This window comes from Leptopilina heterotoma, unplaced genomic scaffold (genome assembly GCF_015476425.1).
Source record: "Leptopilina heterotoma isolate Lh14 unplaced genomic scaffold, ASM1547642v1 Lhet_253, whole genome shotgun sequence".
Classification (NCBI taxonomy): Eukaryota; Metazoa; Arthropoda; class Insecta; order Hymenoptera; family Figitidae; genus Leptopilina; species Leptopilina heterotoma.
Genome location: NW_025110966.1, coordinates 75,078 through 88,759, shown reverse-complemented (window position 1 = coordinate 88,759; position 13,682 = coordinate 75,078). Strand labels below are relative to the sequence as shown.

At 22.2% G+C, this 13,682-nt stretch overlaps 2 protein-coding genes and 1 long non-coding RNA gene across 3 annotated transcripts in view; 2 read left to right on the top strand and 1 right to left on the bottom strand.

Moving 5' to 3' along the window:
- LOC122503279 overlaps positions 1-4,712 on the bottom strand; it is an 87,703-nt gene extending 82,991 nt beyond the window's left edge. Inside the window, exon 1 of the long non-coding RNA XR_006301724.1 lies at positions 4,584-4,712. This is a non-coding gene — a long non-coding RNA (uncharacterized LOC122503279). The remainder of the gene's footprint in view (positions 1-4,583) is intronic.
- On the top strand, positions 273-3,260 carry LOC122503278 (transmembrane protein 45B-like). The gene is made up of 2 exons (XM_043613753.1): positions 273-595; positions 2,293-3,260. The coding sequence occupies exon 2, from the start codon at positions 2,305-2,307 to the stop codon at positions 3,061-3,063; it is 759 nt and encodes a 252-aa protein (XP_043469688.1). The 5' UTR covers positions 273-595; positions 2,293-2,304; the 3' UTR covers positions 3,064-3,260.
- Positions 4,713-4,811: 99 nt separating the features above from the next.
- On the top strand, positions 4,812-7,787 carry LOC122503276 (actin-related protein 2/3 complex subunit 4). The gene is made up of 4 exons (XM_043613749.1): positions 4,812-5,014; positions 5,498-5,824; positions 6,271-6,441; positions 6,567-7,787. Exons 1-4 carry the CDS (start codon positions 5,012-5,014, stop codon positions 6,570-6,572), a joined length of 507 nt encoding a protein of 168 aa, XP_043469684.1. The 5' UTR covers positions 4,812-5,011; the 3' UTR covers positions 6,573-7,787.
- The last annotated feature ends 5,895 nt before the right edge of the window (positions 7,788-13,682 follow it).

Here is a 13,682-nt window from a genome sequence, read left to right as displayed (position 1 = left end):
AGTTATGAAATTTATTTAAATAATTATCCAGTAATTATAAAATTTATTTAAATAATTATCCAAGGTAATTATAAAAATAATTATCCAGTAAATATTTGAAATTAATTAAAATAATTATTAAGTATCAAATCGATAATCTTCCTTATTAATGAACGATATCTTCCTTTCAAAAATTCAAATAAAACCCGCCATGTTCTACATTATCAGTAAACGACTCTCTCTTACCAACCGCCTTAATTTGGAAACTCTTCAATAGACTGTCTAACCTTAAAAATCTAATAGGAAACATGTTTTTTTTCTCTGCTCTTATTAAAACTTATTAAACAATAAAAATATTTTAATAATGTGATATTGTGCCAATTACTCTAGATAATAATGTACATTGTGTCATTGAAGTTATACATCTTCGAATAGTTCTTTTAAAAGATTCTTTTAAAAGAACGTGATGTATTGTGATAAAATTAATAATACCAGGAGTATTTAGAAGATTATTTTTAATAAATAATAATACCTTGTACACTGAGAAAAATAGTATGAACTAGTTAATAAAAATATTGACTAGTTAAAGTATTAATTTTGCCATATTAAAAAAAAGGTAAATATGTATTTTTATATTATTTTTACTGCTTGATTGCTATTTCTTTGTCAAAAGAATTTAAATTAATTAAAATTTTACTAAAATTTATTATATTAAAGAATTTTACAACAAATTTTTGAAAATAATTGGAAACTTTTTGAAGAATTTTAGTAAAATTTTTAAAAATAATTGAATTTCTAAGAAGAATATAGGTAAATAATAATTTATAAAAATAATTGAATTCATGCGAAGAATATTTTATTAAATTTTGTTTAAATCTTTAAATAATTGAAATTTTGCCAAGAAATTTATAAAAATTTTTAACAATAATTTAATTCTTGAGAAGAATTTCGCTATCTATTTATAAAAATAATTTAATTCTTGACGAGAATTTTTAAAAAATTTTTTAAATAATGTAAAATTCTGCAAAGTATTTTATTATCTTTCAAAAGAATTGAGTTCTTGTTATGAATTTTGATGATATTTATTAAAATAATTGAATTTTGGAAAAGAATTTTATTATAATTCCTTAAAATAATTGATTTTATTAGGGAGAATTTTTTTGTTTATCAAGATAATTAAATTATTTTGCTTGTTTAAAATTTTTTGAAAATAATTGATTTTCTGCGACGAATTAAAAGTTTTTTATGAAAATAATTGAATTATTGCAACGAATTTTATTATTTTATTTAATAATTGAATGAATTGAATTCTTTTTAAACATTTAAAACAAATTTCGCAATAATTTAATTATTTCCATAAATAATAAAATTCTTCTCAGGGATTCAATTATTTTTGAAAATTTTAATAAAATTGTTAGCAATTATTCAATTATTTTTAACACAATTTTACAAGAATTGATCAAAAAATGTAATTATTTTTTAAAATTTAATTTCAATTCCTCGAAAAAAACAATTAGGCATTTAAAAAAATATTTTCTTTAAATACTTTGGAAGAATTCAATTATTTACAAAAATATTAGAATTTTTTACAGGAATTCAATTATTTTCAAACTATTTAATATTATTGTTGGAAACTAATCAATTATTTTAAATACAATTTTAATTAAATTTTTTTTTAAATAATTCAATTATTATTCTTTTAGACTTTAATAAAAATCTTTCCAAGAATTCAATTATTTTACCTCAATAAAATTCTTTGCAAAATTCAATTATTTTTATAAATAACAAAATTCATCAGAAGAATTCAATTATTTTTAAATGAAATAAACTTCTTCATTCAATTCAATTATTTTATAAATTCAATTATGTTATAAAATTCTAATATAATCGTTCGCAAGAATTCAATTATTGTCAAAAATTTTAATTGAATTCTTTGTAAAATTTAATTATTTTTAAAAACTTTTCTCAATTCAATTATTTTTAAAATCTACTTTGTATTTTCATAAAAAAAATCTTCGTAAGAATTCAATTCTTTTTATTAAATAATAAAAATTTCTTAGGAATTCAATTATTAAAATTAGAATTTGCATAAAAATAGTCGAAAGAAATCAATTATTTAAAAATTTTCATAAAATTCTTCGCAAGAATTAAATTATTTTTATAAATATTTAAATTCTTGCATAAATAATAAAATTTATTGCAGGAATTTAAATCTTAATTATAGATGAATGTTTCTTGTTGTTTTTTAATATATTAATTTAATTTGCCCTAAAAATTCTTTAAATTACTCTAATAAAATCTTTTCATCAACAGGTATTTTTAGTCATGCAAGGAAGTGACATTTCGTACCTCCTCACCGGAGCAATTTTCTACATTTTCGGACTAATCTGGTGCTTCGAATACGCAATTTTCTGTTCACCAGGCAGACCAACAACACTCGACAGTCGTGGTGGTCCATCAAGAAAAAATGGAGGTTTCCGAAAAATATTATCCCGCTATCCACTGGAGGGTGGATTAAAATTAATTGCCACCGTAATTGGTCTCACTGGTACACTAACATATTCACCAAATAATGGAATTATTTCAGCCAAAGTTAGATACGCAACGATATATCTTTTCTTTGCATTCTCCGGTCTAGTCGATGTATTTAATTTCTATTTTCCCCACAATTTTAGTATTGGTCTAGTTAAAATGGGTCTTGCTCAAAGTTTTTTCGTCGAGGGTTTCCTCTTTCTTTGGGCGAATATCGGCGATAATTCAATGGTCGATGCAATTCTCGCTGGAATTGTTTGGATGTCGGCATTGTCGGTGACATTGGAAATAATTTGGCCTGAAGTGAAATTATTAACGGGTGTAACAACTTTATTGCATGGTGCTTGGATTGCGCACATGGTGCGTAGTCATGGGACAAATTATTTAACATCCGAAGAGATTGCCGTGAATTTTTCATGGCATATTGCCGTGGCATCGACAGTGACACTTTGTATTGTTGGAATAACGCGATGCTCGACTTTTCGTTCGTCGCGTGAAATTCCACCGGAAATTCCAATTTATGATTACTGCCAAGAACCGGGTCGACCTTAATTTGTCAGTTTAAAAGTTACAGGAATGTTGGAAAATAAGTCTTCCGCGCAAATAAGAAATATAGTTTTGCATGATTATTAAAAAAAAGATTGAAATTCAGATCGAAGGGAGGAATATTTTAATTAAATTTTTGTTTTGAAATAAAATTTTAATTTAAATATTAGTATTAAAATTCTTTTTAAAAAGAATTGAAAAGGAATTGAAAAAGAATTGAAAAAGAATTGAAAACGAATTTAAAAAGAATTTTAAACAGAAAAAAAGGAATAATCAAATTTTGGAGAATTGAAAAATGTAGCTTTAAATTTAATTTTAATGACTGGTTTCTTTGCCTGTTGACGCTTTTGAAATGAGATTAGAAACGAAACATTACTCAATATTTTAAGGATCGATTAAGGGGAAAGTTGCTTCATTTTACTTTAATTTTTCAAGTAATGAATCTCTTTCTTTTCAATTTGTAATTTTTAATTCGCATTTTTTAATTTTTATCTTTTAATTTTTAATTTTATAGTCAATATTAATTATACCAGTGATTAGTCTCTCTTTTACCGTGACGAAGTAGATTTATAACTATTTATTTCGATTTTTATCCGCTCACACTACGAATTCTTTTTTGTAGTCTACTGTTATTTATTTAATGTGATCAAACTAGCCAATTAATTCTAATTTGCTTTAATTAATATGTAAATGTAATTTTTTTTTTGCATTTTTTTAATCAATTTTTTCTATTATTGTACAATTGTTCAATTACAATTATTATAATATAATTTTTTCACTAATTGTTTTTATCGAAAAGTATGTACAATAATAAAAACTCTTAACTTTTTGTAAGAGTTTTTATTTTCAAAGTGAATCAAAGAATTAGTTTTTAGATTTTTAAAATTTTACTCTTATTGTCTACGATATGCAATGAAATATACTCTGTGCCTTTATATAGTGCCTTGTGATTTATAAAAAAAATATTATACACTATTTTTACCACATGACAACGAATAGAAATTAACGATTATGTCTAAAACACTGAAAATATGTATTTTCTACTATCTGTGTAATCTTTTTCTATTAAAATATATTCTTGTCTACTTAATTTTCATTTGTTTTTATTTCATAACGATAACGACGATATATTTTGTTGACATTGAGAAAAATACGATAATAATTATAAAAATGTACTGTAATTCATTTTTTGTTAATTATTTGTTTTTATATTCATTTATTTTATATTTATTTATTACCTTTTCCGAAGAAAAATTCCTAAGAAGCAAATTATTTTGAGGTTATGTTTGCGTTTTGTTTACTAAAAGTTTTTGTTAAATTCAATTCTATAAAAGTAAAATCAGTTCTTATTAAATATTTTAATGAAGAATTAAACTTTCGTTTATATTTACAGTTGTTTGCCTCTGTTTATTTTCATTCCAAAAAACAATCTAAAATTTTTCATTTCTCAAGCACTTTTTTTCTCCGAGAGCGACACATTTCTATTTATTGCAATATAATTATATAATTTAAAAAAACTTACTAACCTCTTTATTTATTCTGAAGCGTCGTTCGAAATCCATGTTGATTCCCTTTTAAATATCTCCACACTGTTGAAAAATTACACAAATTAATAAACTGTTTCTAAAATTACTTGTAAACTGAGTAACTCTAACCGTCAGATTAAAACTTTTGAATTTCTCGTACCGTGTTCTGCCAACCAATCAAAATTCATTGACGGCTCTGAATTGTGATTGGTGGACAGACGTGGCTACATTGGAAATATCAGAAGTCCGCTCTCCGCTGAAAAACGGAAACTACTGTCAAAAATTAAACTTGTTTAATAAATACCGTTTTGTAATGTCATTTTCTACTTTTTACACAAATTAATATACAATAGGATCCTAGCGTTTGGCATTAATTACAAGGAGAATTAATATTCTGAAGGAATAATTATACATACAGTTTAATTAAGATGGTAAGTTTTTGGCAATTTGAGGTTAGGAACGCCTTACACAAACATTACTTATCTTTTTTTTATCTAAATTAGCCACTTTTTAGACAGTAAATATGAAAAATAATTGAAGGAAATCTAATTCTTTTGTTACTATTATTAATTATTGGGTTTTTTTTCATAGAAAACTATTATTTTGACATTTCTAGCATGAGTTGTCTTTTTTTATACAAAAGTACGAATGATGTACAAAATAACCGATGTCATCTGTTTCTTTGCATAAAAAATGACACACCTAATGAAATAATTAACTCTTTTATAAATAATACGAATTCGTAAATAATAATAATTTAATAAATATTAATCACTTTCGGATTCATAACTCAATATTAATGTTTGTGTTTACGTTACCATTTTCGTTTGACTTTTCCCGAAGAACGTTTCTTTCAGTTCTTCTAAATTAAAATTTATTGTTTTAATAAAAAATATAATTAATTAATTTTACAGTCTGGATCACTGAAACCGTATTTGACAGCCGTGAGGCGAACACTGACAGCCGCAATGTGTGTGGAAAATTTTTCATCTCAAATTGTCGAAAAGCACAATAAACCAGAAGTTGAAGTTAGAGCAAGCAAGGAACTTCTCTTGACTCCAATTCTCATCAGTAGAAATAATAAGGAGAAAATTTTAATTGAATCGAGTATAAATAGTATGCGAATCAGCATTGCTGTTAAACAAGCCGATGATTTGGAAAAAATTCTCTGTCATAAATTCACAAGATTTATGATGATGCGAGCTGAAAATTTTATGATTCTACGCAGGAAACCCGTCGAGGTTCGTAATTTAATTTATTTATAATTAAATTAATTTTTAATTAACAATAATTATTATTTCGACAATATTTTTCCTTCCTGCATTATTTTTCTCTTCTTTCAATTTTTAATTAACAATAATTAATATTTCGACAACATGTTATGACTTACAAATTATTTAATGAATAATTTTTAGAATTTTCATAAATACTATTTTTTTGAGTATCTAACAATTTTTAGAGTGAATCAGAATATTCTTTAGGGTCAGGGAAAAAGGGAAAATTTCGTCTGGAAATCAGGAAAAAGTTAGGAAAAAATAAAATTAAATATTTGTGGCAACCCTGAACGATATTTTTCCTTCTTTCATTATTTCTTTCTTTTTTCTATTTTTAATTAACAACAATTAATATTTCGACAATATTTCTCTTGTTTTTATATTGAAAAGAGTTTTTATTTCTTTATTCACAGGGTTTCGATATTAGTTTTCTGATCACGAATATTCACACCGAACAAATGTACAAACACAAAATTGTCGATTTCGTCATTCATTTCATGGAGGAAATTGATCGAGAAATTAGCGAAATGAAACTTTCAATGAACGCCAGAGCTCGTACGTGTGCAGAAGAATTTTTAAAGAAGGTAAATAATATTAATTATTAATAAATTAGTTAATATAAAAAAAAATTGTTAACAATACATAATTATTTGCTTTTAAGGAAAAAAATTTATAATTTTTGTAAATTGTAATTTGTGACTTTTTGCAGTTCTAGTCGAAGGAGGAGTAACGGAAATGTAAAATGAGTCATTACCAATGAAAGGAAAACGAGTATCCCGTCGAATATTTTGTTCTCATCTCATTTTTTACTACGTGTTGATAACAAATATGCTCTAAGCACAAAGGCTAATTATAAGTAAGTTTTTTTTTACGTTGGTGCAATTATAAATTAATTATAAATATTAGTTTATTGTCCGTTTACTATATAAAGAATGAAAAAAAAAAACAGGGAGTGCTCTACGAACAATTAGTTCACTTTTTTAAAGTGAAAAAAGAAAAGAATGAGAAAAAGAGCATTTACTATATTTACAAAATGTAATTGTAGCTAATTTTACTCTATTTTAAAATTAATATTCACCTGTTTGAAAATTTACACAGTGAATGTTATTTTTACAGACACATGAAATTTTTTTGTTAATGATTTATTTTTTTGTTTTAATCAAAATTATTTTTATTCTAATTTACATGATGGATAAAACAGGGATTTAGCGATTTTAACACAGTATTAACGAATACAAAGGAAAAATATTTCGACTAAAGATTGTAATGTCTGCACGTTACTTTAAATATGATACTTTCTTTTCATCGAATTGAGAGTTTCGAATTTTTACAAAAAAGAAAAGGTCGAATTATGACATTTTCTTACCAACAATGAATCGAAAAGAATATTCTCTTTTCATAAAAAAAAATAGAAGAAAAAAAATGAGGTAGAGAAATTTGTACTGAATTTCGCCTGTTGAATGCTAACGGAGTAATTAAAAAAATAATAAATAACTGTAATTATGAAAGGTTAATGAACGTTGGGTGTGAGCGAATTGAATGGGATAAATGAAATATAGTTTTCATTATAATTGCTCAATTATATTCGCAATTGCTGTTAATTAGCTTACTCAATAACCGTTTTTTGTATAAAAAAAAAGAATAATAAGATTTTGATTTAAATGTCGAAGAGGTCACAAAACATTGTTGAAAATTCAACTTCAAATAAAAATAGATGTCATATTAACTGCCAAAACTAATATGAGAAATGATTTATTATAAAACTAGAATTAGTAAATTAATTAATTATAGTTAATTAATATTACTGAAACTATAAGATATATGCGGTTAAGATTTGCAGTCATAGTTTGAAATTGTTACTGCTAAATTTTAAATCTACGTCTATATATCACCGTCTTATATTTATAATAAACTTCGATTTAGAAATTAATTATTACGTTCGTTTTTCATTGCCTAAATTTGATGAATTGATTTGTTTCATTTAATTAATTGATTAAAAAATTAATTATATTAATTAATGATGGCAAAATATAAGGTTAATTAATTAATTAGTAAATTAATTAAATTCAATTCATGAATCAATTAAACCAATAGCATACTTTAAATTAATTAATAAATTAATGTACAAAATACGTTTAATTAATTAATAAGCAAATTGAATACATTTAATTTATTAATTATGAAATTAACTACATTAAAATAATTAAGTAGTAAATTAAATATATTTACATAAATAATTAGTAAATTAATTATGAAATTTTGAGTAATTTCAATTTTGAATAAATTTAATTAGAAATTTGAATGAACTTAGATTTTAGAAAAATTTAATAATCCAAATTCTTCTGAAATTAGTTAAATTTTATTTAAAAATACTAACAAAAAAATTGAATTTTGAGAAGTTATAAATAATTGCAGAAATTCAATTATTTTCAAAAATAATAAAATTATTCGTAGAAATTCAATTATGTTCAAAAATTTTTTAAAATTCTCTTCAAAAATTCAATTACCTTTATAATTAACAAAATTCTTCTCCTAAATTAAAAAATTTCAAAAAAATTTGTTAAATTATTTAAAAATTTTCAAAAATTAAAAAAAAATTCTCATCAAAATTTCAATTATTTTTAAGAATTCTCCTCATTTAAATGTTTTTCAATATATACTATTTTAATAAAACTTTCAAAAAGATTTTTATTAATTAAAAAGAAATTTTGATAAAATATTTAAATATTTTACTCAAATATTTAATTATTTTCATAAATAATAAAAATTTTAGAGGAATAATTCTATTATTTACAAACTTTTTATAAATTTCTTCGCTATAATTCAATTGTTTTCATAAATATCTAATACAATTTTTTACAGGGATTCAATTATTTCTATCACTAATAAAAGTTTTAGAGAAATTCAATTATTTACGATATTTTTAATAAATTTATTCGCAATAATTCAGTTATTTTTATAAATAATAAAATTCTTTTTAGGAATTCAATTATTTTCATAAATAATAAAACTCATCACAAAATTTCAATTATTTTTTATAAAATTTTTATTGAATTCTTCGAAAAATGTAATTTAAAAATATTATCAAAATTCGTCGAAAGAATTCAATTATTTAAAAATTAGTTCATAAAATTCTTTATGTGAATTCAATTTAAGAAACATTCAGTTATTTAATAAATTATTTATTTTTGAATTTAAATAATTGAATTCTCGTAGAATTTTTTAATTAAAATTGATTTAAAAATTAATTTTTGTTAAAATTTCATATATATTAATTGAATATTAAAAGCACTATTGTGTGAATTTTTAGGAATAATTGAATTTTGAAATGGTTTCATATAAAAATCTTTGAAGTTCTGAATTCTTCATACATTTAATTAATAATTATGTAGAACTAATTCTTCCCAAAAATTAATTTCTTTTCATAAATAATAATTTTCATCATCAGAATTCAATTATTTTCAAAGTTAAAAAAAAAAAATTCTCGTCAAGATTTCAATTATCTTCATAGACAACAAAATTCTTCGCTGAAATATTCAATTATTTTCAAAAATCTTTCTCAATTATTCAATGAATTATTTATTTGAGAAATTTAAATAATTGAATTCCTCGTAGAATTTTCTAATAAAAATTGATTTAAAAATGAATTTCACTTAAAATTTTAGATGATAATTGAATAAAAAATTGAATAAAATCATTATAACACGAATTTTTAGAAATAATTGAATTTAAAAAAGGTTTCAAATTAAAATATTTGAAAATATGAATTTTTCATACTTCTAACTAACTAGTGATGTTTTCGAATAATTTTACAATTAAAGAAATTCGTAAATAAATGTAATAGAACATTTTTTGAGTATCTAGTCATTTTTAGAGTGAATTATAAATTCGCCAGGGAAAAAGTCAAAATTTGGTCTGGAAAGCAGGGAAAACAAAATAAAATTTTTGTGTTAACCCTGAATTAATGACATTTAATTAATTTATTAATTAGTAATTACTAATTATTTTTAATATGAGTTATAAATTTCATATTTACATTTTTTGTGTTAATTAAGTTTAAGAAAATGAAATGAAAAATATTTATTATATTTTTTGTTATATTTAATATTACTACATACTACTATTATAATTATAATAATTATTTTATTATTATTATTTTATTATTATTATTTTTATTATTATCATCATTCTTATTTTTATTCCTATTAAAAAAAACTAATTTTTTTTCCTCAATTTATTTTCAGGCATCGCATCGTTGGCTGTCAAGGTATTTATAATTTTATACCTACATTTTTTTCACTTTCCTTTATTATTTACCTCACGAAAATATTTCTTTCCCAACTTGCGCGCTTATTTATAGTTAATTTTTAATTTAATATATATATTAGTAATAAAATAAAATCTTGAACCGAAAATAAAGCAGGGATCGTTTTAGAATAATTGTTGGGAATAAAGAATTCAATGCGAACGTAATAGTTTTATACATAGCAAATACACCAGCAGCATTCGTTGGTACAATGATCTTTTTTGATCGTTATGCACAACAGGTCTTCGCGAACGGTCTTCGCCTCACGATGCGACCAATGTTTATAAGTATATTGTATATATATACATGTATATATTGTCTACAGACTCTGTATGAGAAGTCACCTGAAGACAAACGTTGTTTAAGTGAAATATCGTGGATCGACTTTCCTGGCCAAGTGCCTTCTCGCTTATTTCAACTGCAAGGAATTCAACACGTTTTACGATTACTCTCGTACTTTTTCTTGAGGGTAGGGTCCGTCGACTGGTCAGTGTTCAATCGCTCTCGTCAGTGTCAATCGCGAGTTTTCTTCTTCACGTATCATTTCCCAGTCGCGATGTTTTTCTTCTTGGTTCTTTCATTTTTCTTCTTTTAATTGCATTTTTTTACTGCGATTGTTCTCACCAAGTCGATCAATAGGAATAATTGAATTGATAACATTTTTTTTAGATTTATTCAAATTAACTTGCAAATTAAATAATTAAATCTGTTAATTCAGTTTAAAAATTAAGACATTTTTTTTATTAATTAGTAAATTACTTACTTTCAACCAGTTAATTAATAAATTAATTATATTCAATTAAATTGATTATTAAATTAATTGTATTCAATTAACTGATTAGTAAATTAATTATATTCAATTAACTGACTAGTAAATTAATTTTTTTCAAAAATAATTGATTAGTAAATTAATTATAATTTAGTAATTAGTTAATAAATTAATTATATTCAATTAATTAAAAAAAATTACCATCGAATTAATTAATAACCGAATTATAATTAATTAATCAATTTATTTGTAAATAAATTTAATTTACATGATTAAAGTTAATCAATTATTATTACTTCATTTATTACTTTCGAAAACTATTGATTTTTCTATTGCTATAAATTTTTAGTGAAACTAAATTTGGAAATACTTAAAAAATTTTAATTCATTTTTATTCGATCAATTTAAAATTCGATTGGATATTAATTCTATTTTATAGCTTTTGGCTCAATATAAACTTCAATTTATAAAAATTGGTTTACTATGAACCACTTTGTTAAATTAATTTCTACAGATTTTTGCAACATGTGCAATTCGGTTGAATATAAATTCGAATTTATTTTATTTGTCTTATTTATTTAAATTCACAATTTATTTCTAATTTCTTAAGAATTTATTAAATTTGGCTTAATTTATGATATTTATGATAATTTGACACTAGTTTATGATATTTGGTTTAATATACAGTTCAATTTTTAAAAGTGGGTGAAATTAAATTTTTTTTTTATGAACTTGAAAATAATCTAAACTTTACTTTATAAAATTTAATTTTAGTACGAATTCTAGTTTATGAACTTCGGCATAATGTTAAATATATTTATAATAAAATCTAGTTTTTTTATTGCTTTATTATAAAATTTATTTATATATATTCTCCATAAAATTTGGTTAGAATTGAAGATCTTTTTAATAAAATTCGTTTTAATACAAATTCTACTTTATAAAGTTTGGTTAAATATAAAATAATTATAAATTCTAGTTTATAAAATTTTGTTTAATAGAAACTTATGAGGACTGATGAAAATTGTCTTAAAGTGTAATTTTTTTATAAAATTTTACATTTTACATTTTACATAAAATCTACTTTTTAAAATTTAGGCCAAATATCCAAATTTTCTTTGGTTAAATAATATAAAAATTCAATTAAAAATTTACAAAATTAAGCCATATATCCAAATTGTCATAAAATATTATTTAGCCAAATATTCTTTAGTTAAATAAAAAAATTTTAATTAGATAAAAATCTTCTGTAAAAAATTAAGCCAAACATCCAAATAATCTTAAGTTAAATAAAATAATTTTTGATTAGATAGAAATCTTTTTTAAAAAATTTAGCCAAATATCCAAATATTTATTAGTTGAAAAAATAATTTTTGATTAGATAGAAATCTTCTTTATAAAATTCAGTCAAATATCCAAATTTTCTTTGGTTAAATAAAATAAAATTCAAAATCTACAAAATTAAGCCAAATGGTGAAATAGCCACCATAAAAAATTTAGCTAAATATTCATTAGTAAAGTAAAATAATATTCTATTAGCTAGAAATCTACTTTACAAAATTCTGCCAAATTCCAAATATTCTTTCGCTGGATAAAAAAAAATTCGATAGGATAGAAATCTTCTTTATAAATTTCTGCCAAATTCCAAATATTCTTTGGCTGAATGAAATAAAATTCAATGAGATTGGATTATTCTTTATAAATTTATGCTAAATTCCAAATCTTCTTTTCTTGATTAAAACAGAATTTGATTGGATAAAAATCTTTATTATAAAATTCAGCCAAATATTCTATAATTAAAAAAAATAAAATTTAATTAGATGGAAATCTACTATACAAAATTATGCCAAATATTAAAATATTCTGTAGTTATTCAAAATAAAATTCGAGTATATAAAAATCTTTATAAATTTTTGACAAATTCCAAATATTCTTTGGCTGAATAAAAAGTATGCGATTATATAGAAATCTACTTTACAAAATTATGCCAAATATCCAAACAGCCATAAAATATATTTAACCAAATATTCTTAGGCTAAATAAAATAAAATTCGATAAGATATCAATGTACTTTGCAAAATTAAGCCAAATACCCAAATATTTTTTCATTAAACAAAATAAAATTTGATTGGATAGAAATCTTTATAAAATTTAGCCAAATATCCAAATATTATTTAGTTAAATAAAATAATTTTTGATTAGATAGAAATCTATACTTTAGAAAATTTAGCCAAGTTTCCAAATTTTCTTTGGTTAAATAAAATAAAATTCGATTAGATAGAAATCTTTTATACAAAATTAAGCCAAATATCTAAATAGCCAGCATAAAAAATTTTCTAAATATTCTTTAGTAAAATACAATTTTATTAGATAGAAATCTACCTTAGAAAATTAAGCCAAATAGCCATAATATTAATTGAGCGAAATATTTTCCAGTTAAGTAAAATAAAATCCAGTTAAACAAAAATTCTACCTCAAAAATAAATCCAGAATTTGCTACGAAAATTTGAATCTCAAAAACCAACGAATTTCAGTGAAATATTCCCTATAAATAGAAGACAAAAACAAGTATGAATGTTATTCACATACAAACATACAAATATATATCTAGAAGAAAAGAAAAATTGATTGACCTAAACAAAATGTTATGCAGCGAATGAAAAGAAATATTGTAAAAGAGAATATATAGTGAAGACAAGAGGGTATATATTTTTCTTAAAAAGTCAGAGAGAGGTGTAGTGTGCGCCTTT

What these genes read in the sequence shown, in the direction of transcription:
- LOC122503278 (XM_043613753.1), top strand. Translation starts at nt 2,305, where the DNA reads ATGCAAGGAAGTGACATTTCGTACCTCCTCACCGGAGCAATTTTCTAC.
- LOC122503276 (XM_043613749.1), top strand. An exon ending in TACGCAGGAAACCCGTCGAG is followed by an intron (nt 5,825 to 6,270) that starts GTTCGTAATTTA and finishes CTTTATTCACAG; the next exon opens with GGTTTCGATATTAGTTTTCT.